General features: G+C 43.2%; 1 protein-coding gene across 3 annotated transcripts in view; it reads right to left on the bottom strand.

The window, feature by feature from the left end:
• Positions 1-3,662: 3,662 nt before the first annotated feature.
• The window catches only part of LOC123350276 (deleted in malignant brain tumors 1 protein-like), a 48,592-nt gene continuing 35,453 nt past the window's right edge, over positions 3,663-16,801 (bottom strand). For 2 of the 3 annotated variants that reach the window (XM_044988769.1, XM_044988770.1), the window contains exon 10: positions 12,459-12,946. In XM_044988769.1, the coding sequence (XP_044844704.1) occupies positions 12,930-12,946 (17 nt within the window). In that variant the 3' untranslated portion in view covers positions 12,459-12,929. Of the gene's footprint in view, positions 4,786-5,896; positions 6,113-7,056; positions 7,779-12,458; positions 12,947-16,801 lie in introns of those variants that run through there. The other variant, XR_006573740.1, reaches the window with a different exon arrangement.

Below are 16,801 nucleotides of genomic sequence, written 5' to 3'. Positions count from 1 at the left end.
ATATAGCAGAAGTTAAGATGTGACCCTGCATGCTGTGAGATATGTGGTACAGAGAGAATTGTGTGAAGAGTCGTTACGACCTTGTGAATTGCAGTCTTGTTTTCTGTTCTAGTATTGCAGACAAATAAGATAACGAATAGGCTTATGTATAAACAAATGCAAATGTTTACTTCTACTGTCTCCAGGTTTGCTAGCCACTGTCTGTAAAAAAGGTATAAAAATTGTTATGATTGTTTACTAATTGAGAGAGATCCGTCCAGGACAAGGGGCAACCCAGTTCCTGACACTCTCTCCCTCTTGTGTTCACTAGAGAAATAAATAAAGTATTTTGGTTTTGCTGCACCCAAACAAAAAGCGAGAACTTAGTTTTTCTTCGACAATATTTCTGCAAAGCTTTATTGTTTTTTTGTCTTTAAAGTTTGAGAAAACTCAGCCAAAAGTTTGTTGAGTATTCTCAAAGGGGGGAATTGTTGGTGGCACCAGGCATGGCCCAGTGTTAACAGAGGGGTGGAAAATGACAGTGCCAATGAAGGCTCCCTGTATCAGGCCTCTGCTTGTCCGAACCGCTTCCATGTTTAGACTTTAATTAACCCCACAGGCCAGATGGAAAGAATGGAATGTGTGGCAACTAGTTATCAGTACCAGGAGGCAATTATACAGCCTGCTTGCACCTGGCTGAAGGGAGTGAAACAGAATGACCGGTCAAGAAAAAGTTACTAACGAGATAATATGGTTTTTGCCAAGTATGACTTAACTGCTTCATGTGATTGCTATTGCAAAGTGTATTTGCTGCATGGGAATGAAAGGTGGGGGGAGAGGAGGAGTGTGAGGAGTGATGGAAATGCTTAGTTAAAATCATGTATAAAAAGAGAGAGAGCTGTTTTGTATGTGTGTGCAGGATTTGAGAATGCTTTTCTCCCTGGCACCTTTTTGGGCTCAAATAAACCTGGTTTTGCTTCTCCACCCTGGTGTGATAATTAGTGCGACGCACACCGGGCAACGAACCCTGCTGTTGCTCCGCCTCGGGCTCTTTGAGCCGGCAACAACACTTCACTGACACACACTGTGTACCACAGTACGGCTACAGCAGATGTCTCTAAGCTTTGCTGACTTCTGGAACAAAACAAAGTAAGAAACTAGGAAAAAACTGGTGTGTAAAGGTCCATCAGCTGTAAACAACTCGTATATAGACACAGTTAGGCTTGAACACACACTTCAGGAGCAGCTGTGCAATGTAACGCTGCAAAACTGCTTCCTAAAAGGGTAACCTCTAGCTCCTTTTTGTGTTGTGCTCTCTTGTCTTTGACCAACAAAATGTATTGAGCCTGGGCGCTCGGCTGCCTTTCTTTGAAAAGCAAACTGGAAATAGCAAGTTCCGGTGCTTGCGGCCACAGAGACTCCCTTGTGGAGAATGTGAGGAATTTCTGTAATGTTTCTATGACAAAAATATGCCTGACTCAGTTTCCCCCACTCAATATGTATTGAAATGTATTGGGCGTGACGGGCTGAAATTCTTTCCTTGGGCAGAGGAGGCAGATGGGCAGGATGCAGGCCTGGGTTGGTGTGAATGACGTGTCCCCAGAGGAATGGCGATAGGTGGGACATACAGTGAAGGGCGCAGGCATTAACACCCAGGGTGTGAGCACGTGGGGATAAGATCTGTGCAGGGTGAGAGCTGGACTCGTCGAGGTTTGGTGCAGAGGAGCAGGTGATGCCCCAGCACAGACGGACAGACAAGCTTTGCTTCCGGTCCTAACCTGAGGGTCCTGAAAACCCAGATTGCCGGCTTGTGGAAAGGCCGCCCTGGGTCACTGCGAACACCTGCTGGTTGGCTGATCCCAAAGCAGGAACGTTTCCAGCAGGGGTTCTGGTTCTCTGCAGGGCCGGTGTAACCACTAGGCGAACTTGGTGGCTGCCTAGGGCGCCAAGATTTGGGGGCGCCAAACAGCGGTATCCGGCGTCACGGGAGTCATCTGGGCAGGGCAGGGCAGGGATCGAGGCCTCCATACAAACCCGCCCCCGCAGCGAGGGGCACCGCACAGGACGGTCAGTGGGAGCTTGTGGTGGAGCAAGGAGGAGACAGCTGGCCAGGTGCGGCGACCAGCACGGCTGAGGGACGGAGCCGCTAGGGGAGGCAGGACACGGTCCTGAGCTCAGGTGAGCTTCGCCCTAACAACGAGGTGTGCCTGGGGCTGGACGCAACCGCCTCCTGGAGCAAAGGAAAGTGAAACTAAACCCCACAACGCAACGGAGGGGAAAGGGCTGGCGCAGGTGCCATTTCCAAACACCGACCCCCGTGGTGGCACTGTGCCAATGCGGGGAGCCGGCCCTGATCCCCAGGGAGATCCTCACCTGCTTCCTGGGAGAGCCCGGCTCTGCCGTCCTCGCCCCTGGGTCCCCCCCGAAGGGCGAAGTACTCAGAGCCTGGGAACATTTAGAGACCCGGCGAGCTGGGGGCATTCTCAGCCTCCTCCTTGCTCATAGGTTCCCCTGGGCCAGAAGGGACCATTGTGATCATCTCTTCTGACCCCCTTGTATTAATTCTAATGAACAATGCCACATTATGCAGGATTCATTTCTGAAAGTTTATAATAAGCGATGCCCCGGGGGGTGCAAGGTGGAAGTTTCGCCTAGGGCGCAAAATATCCTTGCACTGGCCCTGAGTGACAGAGAGAAATGGAATCACCGGAAACATACATAGCTTCAAATTTCCGTTTTGCTTAGTGGTGTGGCATGACATACTGTTTGAAAAAAAAGTTGTAAGCAAGAAACTCCAAGGTGTTGACCTTGATATATCTGAAGCAATGGAACAACTGGACCTACAGTCTTACTGGTCGGATGAGGGATTTCAAAACGTTCTGAAGAGTGCACAGAAGTTAGAAGAGGAACCTCACACTGAAGCTATTTTCCCACCCTTTCAAGAATAAATGAGTCACTGAAGAAGAAAACATTTTGATTACGAGGCACGGGATAATCCCATAAAACACCCCAAAAAACAAATCAAAGTTGAATTCTTTAACCAGGTGCTAGATTGTGCAATACAGTCAGTTGAAGAACATTTCATGCAGCTCAAGGAACACAGCAGTATATTTGGGATGTTGTAAGATATTCCAAAACTCTTCACTATGCCTGAAGAAGACCTACACCAGCAATGCAGGGCACTAGAGACAGTGTTGACACATGATGACATGCGCGATATTGATGCGAGTGATTTACGTGATGAACTGAAAGCCCTTTCAAGATACGTTTCAGCAGGATCAACTCCAAAGGCAGTTCTGGAATACATGTGCACAAATACGATGACCACCCTCTTTCCAAATGCTTTCGTTGCTCTGTGCATACTTCTAACACTTCCTGTAACAGTTGCCAGTGGAGAACGCAGCTTCTCCACGCTGAACTTAATAAAACACATCTACACTCCACAATGACACAGGAGAGGCTGGTCGGCCTTGCAACCATCTCAACAGAGCATGAGCTGGCGCAGACTGTGGATCTTCAGGAAGCAGTTTAAATCTTTGCAACCAAGAAGGCACGGAAAGCACCACTTTGATTATTCAAACAGATAAAAATGCCAGAGTTTACTATGCAGACAAGACAAGTTACTTTTGCTGTTCAGGTGTTTAAAAGTTAAGTGTTACTTAACATTTTTGAACGAGGCACTTTAAGTTGTTAGTTCTCCTTTATTGGGGTAGGTAGCAGAGCAGTACCATGAGAGGAGTAGAACAGGAAGAAGGCAGAATTGAGACCTTTCAAAGTTTTAGCCCAAGCGAGGGGGAATAGGTGCGTCATTTGAGCTCCCCACCTCAGGTGCCAAAATGTTGTGGGCAGGCCCTGTCTATGAAGACATTTCTCCAGCATCACACAGTGCATGGCAGTTTGTAACGTGTAGCATCACATCTATATTAGCCCAAAGAGAGCAGCCTCCTTCAAAGAAGGAAAGTGGCCAAATCATCAACTCTGGAGTATATATGAAGGGACATGAAAGCACATGTTTGCAAGCTACTGTGTACTGGAGAGAGAGACTATAGGGTGGATGGTTCAGCCCTTATTTACATGGGATGAAATTCACCCCTTCCCACAAGGCTTATGCACTGCGTATGTGCCTCTTACCCCCTGTATAAGTGAAATATAGGCCTTGAGCTACAGAGGAGTGAATGTCACCCATTTCATAGCATCTTATCTGAAGAAGTCCCACTGATTTCAAGGCAACCACTCATGGAGTAGGGAACTACTCGTTAGTAGTGAGGAGGCAGCATCCAGCCATCAGTAGTAAAAATAGTTGGCTTGTACCCAGTGCTTTTCCTCCTTAGATCACCAAGTGCTTTACAAAGGAGGTCCATGTCATCCTCCACAGCTTACAGATGGGGAAACCAAGTCACAGAGTGGGACCGTGACTTGTCCAAGGTCACCCCGACTGCACAGCCAGAATTAGAGCCCAGCTCCAAGTCCAGGCTCCACTGCATTAAATAGTTTGATATAATGCTAAATATGAAATATGGACATTCTCATCTACCTTAAATTCTGTGTTTTTCATGTGCCATTTGCTCCAAAAAAGTCATAGCTATTGGTTGACTGACATGAGTTACTGGATGCTAGGGAGCAGATTTCTGTTCTTTGGGGAGCTGAGCTGCTGGTCTTCTGAAGCAGATCAGTCACTCGGGCTGTAATATGTTCCCAAAGGGAAAAAAAAAAGCTGATGCACAAAAAGGAAAACAAATCGAAAGAGTTTGCAAGAGCTGAGCCCTGTGCCAGTGTTCTCAGAGAAGCCACATTAGAGACCAAAACCTGCAAAGGGTGTGAGAAAGAAACATCATAAAAATGAACATTCACAGCAACTCGACTGCACAATCCGACTTGGGGCCTGGATTGGATCTGTAGAGTCCTGATTTTCAAAAGTCCTGAGCACACAGGGCTTGAAATGAAATCCTTGGGATCTGCAGGGGCTCAGTGCTAGACCTGAGCGAGTCATTGATTTTTGGTTTTGAGGGGAAAACTGAAAAATCGGGGTGGGGGGGGGGAATGGTTCAGTTTGAACCAAAGCTGAATTTTCTTTTTACTTTATTCCCTTTTAAAAAAACAAACAAAAACAAAGAAACAAACAAATTCATTTTGGGTCAAATCAAGCATTTTTTTTCATTTTTTGTTTCATTATGGGGGTGTTTTTTTGGTATTTTTAAACTCTCCCCTTTTTTTTTTCTTAAACTAGCTAACTTTTGAAACAAAAGGCCATTTCAAAATAAAAAGATGACATGAACCATTTCAACTTTTAATTTTTTTTTGGCTAAAACTATTCACTGAGTTCGACCCACATTTGCAGACAGATTCCGTGCCCCAGTGAATTTGCTGATCGCTGAAGAAAATTCACCCAATTCTATTCAGCACCTTGGACAATGAGCCTCTGCAGAGCGAATGAACTGCATTTAGAGTTGTGGACACTCAGCCCATGTGAAAAACAGAGTTTCATTAGTGTGATGATCAGAAAAGGGACTTACAATCTATGGGGAGGAGAATGGTATAATAACCTATAAAGACTAGGCTGGAATAGCTGGTCAAGACTGCGCAATTACCATTGTGAAATTTACAAAAGCTGAGATTCTTTTTTGTAATTTTCCGGGACAACCCAGTTAACATTGTTTAAATCTGCTGTAGCTCATCTGAAGTAAGTTCTCCGTTTCCAAGTCTCTCATATAGCTATTCACACAAGTACAGTTGTAGGTATGAAGCTCTATCAGATCAGAAAGGCAGAATTTTACAATCACTTTTCTCAGGGTTAAGCAGGGCCAGTGGCTGTCATTGGGCCACCCTACAATTACACAGATGTAGCTGTGATCAGAAAAGGATGGCACGAATACAAGAGGCAGCCCTGTTTTCATAGTCAACTCAAGTCAGTGCTCACCTGATGAGGAAATGCAGTTGGAGGCCGGCTGCTGCTGGGATGTAAAACTCAAAGCTTTGGGAGAAAAAATAAAGTTACTTTAGGGAAAAACAGCATCATTTTCCCTTTCATCTGAAAAATGATTCATAGCTGCAGAATTTCCATAAGGTGCCAATTCAGTTAGGTTGGTGGATGAGGCTGGAGAATCCTTGCTGGGGCATTCCAGGAACTGTCTCCCTGTGGACAACACTTAGATGCGATGGGAAAGCTTGTGTGTCCTGTTTCATGACACACAAACAGAGAAACTAGATAAAGGCATGATACTCTTGTTGGAAGGTTGCAATGTTATACCATTTATTTCTTAGGGTACGTCCATACTACCCGCCGGATCGGCGGGTAGCAATCGACTTCTCGGAGTTCGATATATCGCGTCTCATCTAGACGCGATATATCGAACTCTGAACGCGCTCCCGTCGACTCTGGAACTCCACCACCGCGAATGGCGGTGTTGGAGTCGACGGGGGAGCCGCGGACTTCGATCCCACGCCATGAGGACGGGTAAGTAGTTCGAACTAAGGTAGTTCGACTTCAGCTACGCTATTCGCGTAGCTGAAGTTGCGTACCTTAGTTCGACACCCCCCCCCCCAGTGTAGACCAGGCCTCAGAATCCAGAGCCTTAATACACAAAAACCAAAATAAGAGAGAGAAAAAGCAGGCTGCTCCCTGAGGCGAAAAGGCCCAACTCATCCCACCTTGCTCTAGGCTGCCTCTTTGCAGACTGATTGCTGCTGGACCCAGATTGCACACTTCCCTACAGATCCCCCTGCCTGCAATCAGGACCAGGTAAAACGCCTGACATTTTAATGACAGCCACAATTTTAGCAGAATTTTCAATATGCCACACTAGGAACCAGACAAAAAGTAGCACACTGGTTCTCCACCTTGGTGGTTGAGCAAGAAGCCAACCTAGCCTCATAAAAGAGTTAAGCTACAGATACAAGATATCTATCATGCTGTGTGCTGGGATGGCTAAGGAGAGCAGGGCCTTGTTCGTGCCTTAATGGCACAGAACAGTTTTTGAGGCAAGCTCTCAGCTCTGCAATAGCATATAACAGCTCTGCCTACGACAGGACAATTTTACTCATACTTTTCTTAATGGGGAAACAAAGCCCGGTACTCACAAACAAGCCACAGGTACAGTGCAAGAATCATTGGTGGGATCAGCATTTATTCAACTGCCTTCAAATTCTGCAGTGGCTTCTGCTCCCCAAGAACAAAGCGATCTTCTCTGAATCTCCTCCAAGTCCTTGGATCTCAGACAAAGGACTAGCTCTGTTCTCCAGTCTCCTCTCTGTCTGCTGCTCCTCACAGCCCAGGAACTGCAGTGACTTGGTGCTGTGGGTCACCTTCTTCTCTGCAGGATTCAGGCCGACGGGAAGCCACAGCTGGTCGCTGCTGTGTTCTGCTTTGCTCCTTGAGGTTTAGATGCTCTCTCCAGTGATAGGGGATGAGCTGCAGTGGCTCTCCAGGTCTGAATCGTTGTTGCCCTGCACCTGCTGCGGTATTTGCATCAGGGCAAAGGGCTGCTAAAAGAGGATGGTAATGTTTCACACTCACTTTTTACTGGTGCAAATGACGGCACAAGGATCAGGATATCAGAAAATCGGGCGCCCTGTTCCCAGACCATCTCTGCTCATTCTGGTCTCAGTAAAAGGGAAGCTGCAGTCCCCATCTGCTCTCCCTGTTCTCTTGCTGTGGTCAAGCAGCAGATAAGTGGCGGCTGCTCTCAGCTGAGTGGTTGTTTCTGTTCCTTTGCACTAAAATAGACAGAAAGCCACAGTCGCTGTGCTCTAGCGTCTCCGCTTCTCTGCTGTCTGTGTGAGCCAGAAAGGGACGCCACTGTCTTGGGATGAGAATAGTAAAGAGCTTTTCACCATCAGAGTCTGAGACAGGGTCCATGCACTAGGGGTCAAATTCCCCCAACCCCAAGCCCAGGCACCACTTAGATGCCGTGCCCATGACCTGCCGGCCTGGGGCACAGCTGTCGAGGTGGGGGAAACTCATTGGTTCATAGTGACACTCTAATATTCTCACCATTCTTTTCTAGCATCTTACTTACACAATGTAACATTTGCTTCTGTTTTGTGAGTGCTTCGCCCAGGGCTCTGGTAACAGCGAATCTAGCTCCCTGCAAGGGTATAAGTGGGTCCAGCTATTCCCTCCAATGTGCGCTGCCGTGTTTCCCCTCAAGCATTGCTGGGCACAACCTCAACATGGAATTTATTTCCCATTGAGCCACCCATTCCCTCAGCTCTGACACAATCTTCTCTGGGCTTGGCTATTCTGAGAAGAGTCACAGAGGTTCAGGCCAAACGGAGTCACCAGATTATCCAGTTTGACCTCCTGTATATCACAGGCCACCAGCTCCACCCAGCACCAGCACACTAAACCCAACAAACAAAATCAGGCAACAGTATTACAGTCTACAAGAGACTTAGAAAATTGTGTGCCGCAGGCAGAGAATAGGAAGGATAGGAGTGCATTAGCGCCCAAGTCTGCTGCAATGGCTGGGAATTTATTAGGTGAGAAATACCCAGATAATCTCAGCAAGCAACACTAACGCCACACTGCAGAGGAATGCAAAAAACAAAAAACATCGAAAAAACCACCCCCAAATCCCTGGCAATCTGACCCAGGGAAAATTCCTTCCTGACCCCGTACATGGCAACCTGCTAGACCCTGAGCATATTGTGCCATCTGCAGATTTTGCTACTTCACTCTTCACTTCCCTTTCCAGACAATTAATAAACATATGAAACAACAGAGGGCCCAGTACAGACCCTTTAGGCACCCTCCATTCTCCTTAATTGATCATTTATTCTTATTCTTTCTATCTTTGAGCCAATTTCTGCCCCATGACAGAACTTTGATTCTTACCCAATGATTGCTTAGTTTTAGGGCTGTCAAGCAATTAAAAAGAATAATCAAGATTAACTGTGCGATTAAAAAAACATAATCGTGATTAAGCGCATGATTAATTGCACTGTTAAAAAACAATAGAATACCATTTATTTAAATATTTTTGGATGTTTTCTACATTTTCAAATATATTGATTTAAGTAACAACACAGAATAAAAAGTGTACAGTACTCTCTGTATATTTATTTTTAATTTTCACTGTAAAAAATCCAGAAGAAATAGTATTTTTCAATTCACCGAATACAAGTACTGTAGTGCAATTTCTTTATCATGAAAGTTGAACTTACAAATGTAGAATAATGTACAAAAATGCATTCAAAAATAAAACAATGTTAAATTTTAGAGCCTGCAAGTCCACTCAGTCCTACTTCTTATTCAGCCAATTGCTAAGACAAACAAATTAGTTTACATTTGCAGGAGATAATGCTGCCTGCTTCTTGTTTACAATGTCACCTGAAAGTGAGAACAAGTGTTCGCATGGCACTGATGTAGCCGGTGTCACAAGATATTTACATGATAGATGCACTAAAGATTCATATGTCCCTTCATGCTTCGACCACCATTACAGAGGATATGAGTCCATGCTGATGACGAGTCCTGCTCAATAACAATCCAAAGCAGTGCAGATCAATGCATTTTCATTTTCATTATCTGAGTCAGATCCCAACAGCACGTGGTTGATTTTCTTTTTTGGTGGTTCAGGTTCTGTAGTTTCTACATCGGAGTGTTGCTCTTTTAAGACTTCTGAAAGCATGTTTCACACCTCGTTCCTCTCAGATTTTGGAAGGTACTTCAGATTCTTAAACCTTGGGTTGGTTAGAAATCTCACATTGGTACCTTCTTTGTGTTTTGTGAAATCTACAATGAAAGTATTCTTAAAACGAACACATGCTTGGTCATCATCTGAGACTGCTATAACATGAAATATATGGCAGCATGCAGGTAAAACAGAGCAGGGGACATACAATTCTTCCCCAAGGAGTTCAGTCACAAGTTTAATTAATGCATTATTTTTTTAAAGAGCATCATCAGCATGGAAGCATGTCCTCTGGAATGGTGGCCGAAGCATAAAGCTCCATATGATTGTTTTGCATATCTGACATGAAAATACCATGCAATGCCAGCTACAAAGGTGCCATGCAAATGCTTGTTATCACTTTCTGGTGACATTGTAAATAAGAAGAGAGCAGCATTATCTCCTGTAAATGTAAACAAACGTGTTTGTCTAAATGATTGAACAAGAAGTAAGACTGAATGGATTTGTAGGCTCTGAAGTTTTACATTGTTTTGTTTTTGAGTGCAGTTATGTAACAAAAAAAAATCTGCATTTGTAAGCTGCACTTTCACGACAAAGAGATTGCACTACAGTACTTGTATGAAGTGACTTGAAAAATATGCTTATCATTTTTACTGTGAAAATATTTGTAGTAAAAATAATATACACTTTGATTTCAATTTCAACACACAATACAATGTATATGAAAATGTAGAAAATCATTCAAAATACTGGTATTTAATACATTTCAATTGGTATTCTATTTTTAACAGTGCAATTAAAACTGCGATTAATCGCGATTAATTTTTTTAACTGAGATTGAATTTTTTTAATTAATCACATGCGTTAACTGGGATTAATAGATAGCCCTACTTAGTTTCTTTACTAACCACCTAAAAGGGACTTTGTCGAAGGCTACTGAAAGGCCAAATAAATTATATTAATTTTGTTCTCCTTTATCCACTACCTAGTGCAGGGGTAGGCAACCTATGGCACAGGTGCCAAAGGCGGCACACAAGCTGATTTTCAGTGGCACTCACACTGCCTGGGTCCTGGCCACTGGTCCGAGGGGCTCTGCATTTTAATTTAATTTTAAATGAGCTGCTTCAACATTTTAAAAACCTTATTTACTTTACATACAACAATAGTTTAGTTATAAATTATAGACTTATAGAAAGAGATCTTCTAAAAATGTTAAAATGTATTACTGGAACGTGAAACCTTAAATTAGAGTGAATAAATGAAGACTTGGCACAGCACTTCTGAAAGGTTGCCGACCCCTGATCTAGGGATTAGAGAAACATGCTTTTCCATTGCAGAAGCCGTGCTGGCTAATCCCTAGCATGTCATGATCATGAAGGTGACCTATAATTCTATTTATAATTATAATTTCTGCCTGTGTAACTGGGTAAGAAAGTAAGGCTCACTGGCCTATTACACCCAGATCATCTAAATATAAATGTCTACATCTAGGAACAAAGAATGTCGGCCATACTTATAGGATGTAGGGGGCTCCTTCCTGGGAAGCAGTGACTAAAAAAGATTTCAGGATCATGGTGGATAATCATAGAATCATAGAAGATTAGGGTTGGGAGAGACCTCAGGAGGTATCTAGTCCAATCCTCGGCTCAAAGCAGGACCAACACCACCACCAGCAGGACCAATAATCAACTGAACATGAGCTCCCAGTGCAATGCTATGGCCAATAGGGCTAATGTGAACCTTGGATGCATAAAAAGGGGAATCTTGAATAGAAACAGAGAGGTTAATATACCTCTATATTTGATGGCAGTGCGACTGCTGCTGGAAAACTGTGCCCAATTCTGGTATCCACAATTTAAGAAGAATGTTGATAAATTGGAGAGGGGTCAGAGAAGAGTTCTGAGAATGATTAAAGGATTAGAAAACATGCCTGATATTGAGAGACTCGAGGAGCTCAATCTCTTTAGTTTAACAAAGAGAAGGTTAAGGGGTGACTCGATTACAATTGATAAGTACTTGCCTGGGGAACAAATATTTACTAATGGGCTCTTCAATCTAGCAGAGAACTAACACAGTCCAATGGCTGGGAGTTAAAGCTAGACTAATTCAGACAGGAAATAAGGTGAAAGTAATTAACCATTGAAACAATTTACCAAGGTTTGTGGTGGATTTGGTGAAGGGGAAAATATTCAAAAGGCCAAAGTATTGACGCGCCAGTTAAATCAATAGAACTATATGTTTTTTACATAGCAGAAGAACTATGAATATGCGAAGGTTTTCAGAGCTGGGTGAAAGTTTTTTGGGGGGGAATAGTACAAAACCTAAAAAAATGCATTGGGGGGGCACTGAAACTATTCATGAATTTGGAGTGAATGTGGAAAATACTTTTGGCTGAAAAAATGAAATTTTTTTTAAAAGTCAAAACAGTTTGTTTCAATCATTTCAAAATGAAACATTGTGTCTTTTCATTTCAAAATGACGTTTTAATTTTGAACTTTAGGTATATTTATTTTTAAGGAGTGGAAAAAAACACTTGAAAACTAAATTAATTGAAAAACCAAAAAAAAATTTCATCTCCAATAAAAAACACTTCAGAATTAAAACAAAAACAACCCCCCCCCAAATAACCCTCACCCAAGTTAATTTAGTTTCAGATTTTTCATTTCATATAGTTTTGGGTGTTTTCTATCCAAAATGGAAAAAAACCAAATCCAACAACTTTTTTTTTTTTTTTACTTTGGTGAAAAAAAATCAGTTTTGGTTCGAAATAACTAAATTTTTAGTTTGGTTCCTGAGCCGAAAAAAATCAATTATTTACTCAGTTCTATACACATTACTGCACAATACTTGTTTTTCATTTTTAAATTTTATTTTATTTTGAATATATTGAAAAAAAAGGAAATTGAAATTAATAGTTGTATAAAGATAACAAAAAGAAAATTCTGACTCATATGATGAAATAGAAAGTGAGCCCTCTCATACATTACAGCCCAGCATACATGTAACAGAAATAAAATTATAACTTATAATACAGCATCATCTCTTTACATCAAACTCACATTTTCCCTTTGCACAGGAGGAACTAGTCTGAAATTGACACACATCCTCATTCCCAGTTAAGAACTCAGGTAGGTTAAACTCATGTTGCTCTTTATTTCTCTCTTCAAAAACCAAAAATTCTTCATATTTCCAAATTTCTGAAATGTTCCTTCAGTGCCTGAGTGTCCTCTTCTTCCCTCTTCTGCTGGCTCTGACACATTGAAATCAATCTTTGAAAAAGCTAAACTGAGATGCTTATCTTCCAACATCCTGCACCTCTCATGGCCTGTACACGCCTACAGGAAAATGAGAAGGAAACATGGAAAACATATTAGCCACCCGCAGATCTCATACCATTGATCCCCAGGGAATTTCACCCTATCCCAAACAAAACAAGCCGTTGATTTAAGTGAAGGTTGCTGAGAGAGATATGATTTGTACAACCTGTATTCCGGAGACAGAATGTAAATGTTACAGGCTAAATTGTGACTTGGACTAGAAACTGGAATGGGGACGAGATGGACTCTCAGACCCCTGCAATGGCTATCTGGACACTGGTTCCAGCCATGCAAAAATGAGAAAGAGAGAGATGGTGCCACCCATCTGCCTCACTGGGTGGAAAACTTGATGGGCCAGGGGTGACTGGGACAGCCCCGGTAGAAAGCGGGAGGAAAGCGCTCACTTCAGAGGTTCTATCTACCTCTTGGCCAGCCAGGGACAGAGGAAAGTTGACTGGTCCCTGGCTGTTGCCCTTAGTTAATTTAAGCCCTAGACTGGGCCATGTGGAGCCTCTTTTTACTCCATATCAGCAGCCCCAGCCCCACCCCAGTAATGGTAGTTTCAGAGCTGTGTCTTGCCAGTGCTGTGGGTCTGACCGATGGCCTGTTTGGGGGTCAGGAAGGAATTTTTCTTCCCATCAGGCCAAATTAGCAGAGGCCTGGTGGGATTGTTGCCTTCCTCTCAGCACCGGGGAGGCACCGTTAAGTTAATTAGGAATGGGATTTAGCAATTTGTGCTAGTATTTGTCAGGGATATTAGTTCATTGCAACTTGAAGCCAGTTTCCAGTGGCGTTAACAGGCTACAAGGGAAGGTTCCTAGAAGTAAAAGACCTGGGAATTTGCTGAGGGCCTTGGGTTCATGAGAGAGGATCTTTTGGCCTTTGTGGACTGAGGTCCCCCTCACCAGGGTGGTGGTGGTATGACTCGGAGGAGAAACCTGAATCTTAGGGATCGGCTGGGGAGAGTCTACCCCGAGTTATGGGTTACATGGTAGGAGCCTGTAACCATTGCACTGTAACCCCTTAAAATGCCTGGTGGGTGAGAGTATGGATGACATGGCAAATAACACAGTTTTAATAAAGTTGCAGCCTGCCATGCAAAATCCATCCCCATGTCTGTCCTTATTCACCCCATGTGCACATCAAATCAGCCACCTCTGCAATCAGTTCTGGTCTAGGAGCCAAACCCCAGTGTTTGCAAATTTTAGTGTGGCAATTGGTTTATTGAGGTGAATGTAAAATTGGTGCATGGTGCAGTCCCTCAAGAATGAAATTCCCTCTGTGCATAAGAAACACAGAAGCAATGCAATTTCCTTTACAAACCCACTATCTATTAATCTATCTATCTTCAACCTTCCCCCACAGAGGCCACCAGCTGAGATACATAGATATAGATATAGAAGATATAGATTAAATCTCAGGAACAACTTCCTAACGGTAAAAACAGTAGGACAATGGAACAGGCTGCCTAGGGAAGTTGTGGCATCTCCTTCACTGGAGGTTTTCAAAACGAGGCTGAGTAGCCATCTGTCTTGGATGATTTAGACATAACAAATCCTGCATCTTGGCAGGGGTTAGATTAGGTGACCCCTGCAGTCCCTTCTGACCCCATGGTTCTATGATTCTCTGAGATTATAGGCCTGGTTCTGCCACTCTTAGTCACTTTGAAAAGTACCTTGCTCTACTAGTCAGTGATGCGCATAGCACACGAGTGCTCCCCATAAGTAAAAGGGCAGAATCTAGCCCTGTTTCAGTGCATTTGCCCGTTCCAAGTGTGAACTCTCTGTTGAGACTACGAACGGTCATGCCAAATGTGGAGGTGGGACTCCTGATTTATGGCTAAATCTTGGGCAGGTATTTATAGAACATTGGGCCTAATTTTTCAGAAGTGACTAGTGATTTTAGAAGTACACGTTAAGACACCTTAAAAAGGCCTAATTTTGTGACAATCAGATTTTTCTAAGATGCATCACTGTAGGTGCCCAAAATCGTGATCCACTTTTAAAAAATTAGTCTTAACTTGTTAGACAATTTTTTTCTCTTTACAAATTGGCTAAACAGATTGTGATTATCTCAAATTTATTAATAACTAAACAATTTCAACAACATATTCTTGGTGCGTAGCCCATTTACATTAAGTTAATTGCATTTGATAACATACATCTAACAAAAAAAAAAAAAAACAGGAGTACTTGTGGCACCTTAAAGACTAACAAATTTATTGTAGCATGAGCTTTCGTGAGCTAAAGCTCACTTCTTCGGATGCATAGAATGGAACACACAGACAGGAGATATTTATACATACAGAGAACATGAAAAGGTGGAAGTATGCATACCAACAGGCAGAGTCTAATCAATTGAGATGAGCTATCGTTAGCAGGAGGAAAAAAAAAACTTTTTGAAGTGATAATTAAGATGGCCCATAGAAGGTGTGAGGAGAACTTAACATAGGGAAATAGATTCAATTGGTGTAATGACCCAACCATTCCCAGTCTTTATTTAGACCACAGTTAATGGTATCTAGTTTGCATATTAATTCAAGTTCAGCAGTCTCTCTTTGGAGTCTGTTTTTGAAGTTTTTTTGTTGCAAAATTGCCACCTTCAAGTCTGTCACTGAGTGGTTAGGAAGGTTGAAGTGTTCTCCCACTGGTTTTTGAATGTTATGATTCCTGATGTCAGATTTGTGTCCATTTATTCTTTTGCGTAGAGACTGTCCGGTTTGGCCAATGTACATGGCAGAGGGGCATTGCTGGCACATGATGGCATATATCACGTTGGTAGATGTGCAGGTGTACGAGCCCCTGATGGTGTGTCTGATGTGATTAGGTCCTGTGATGGTGTCACTTGAATGGATATGTGGACAGAGCTGGCATCGGGCTTTATTGCAAGGATAGGTTCCTGGGTTAGTGTTTATGTTGTATGGTGTGCGGTTGCTGGTGAGTATTTGCTTCAGGTTGGGAGGCTGTCTATAAGCAAGGACTGGCCTGTCTCCCAAGATCTGTGAGAGTGAGGGATCATCTTTAAGGATAGGTTGTAAATCTTTGATGATGCGCTGGAGAGGTTTTAGTTGGGGGCTGTAGGTGATGGCTAGTGGTGTTCTGTTATTTTCTTTTTTAGGCCTGTCCTGTAGTAGGTGGCTTCTGGGTACTCTTCTGGCTCTGTCAATCTGTTTTTTCACTTCAGCAGGTGGGTATTGTAGGTTTAAGAATGCTTGATAGAGATCTTGTAGGTGTTTATCTCTGTCCGAGGGATTGGAGCAAATACGGTTGTATCTTAGAGCTTGGCTGTAGACAATGGATCGTGTGGTGTGTCCGGGATGGAAGCTGGAGGCATGTAAGTAAGTATAGCGGTCAGTGGGTTTCCGGTATAGGGTGGTATTTATGTGACCATCGTTTATTAGCACAGTAGTGTCTAGGAAATGGACCGCTTGTGTGGATTGGTCTAGGCTGAGGTTGATGGTGGGATGGAAATTGTTAAAATCTCGGTGGAATTCCTCGAGGGCTTCTTTTCCATGAGTCCAGATGATGAAGATGTCATCAATGTAGCGCAAGTAGAGTAGGGGTGTTAGGGAACGAGAGTTAAGGAAGCGTTGTTCTAAGTCAGCCATAAAGATGTTGGCATACTGAGGGGCCATGCGGGTACCCATAGCAGTGCCACTGACTTGAAGATATATATTGTCCCCAAATGTGAAATAGTTGTGGGTGAGGACAAAGTCACAAAGTTCAGCCACCAGGTTAGCCGTGATATTATCGGGGATACTGTTCCTGATGGCTTGTAGTCCATCTTCGTGTGGAATGTTAGTGTAGAGGGCTTCCACATCCATAGTGGCCAGATGCCAGCTCTGTCCACATATCCATTCAAGTGACACCATCA

This window comes from Mauremys mutica, chromosome 15 (assembly GCF_020497125.1).
Source record: "Mauremys mutica isolate MM-2020 ecotype Southern chromosome 15, ASM2049712v1, whole genome shotgun sequence".
Classification (NCBI taxonomy): Eukaryota; Metazoa; Chordata; order Testudines; family Geoemydidae; genus Mauremys; species Mauremys mutica.
This window is presented reverse-complemented; position numbering and strand designations above follow the sequence as displayed.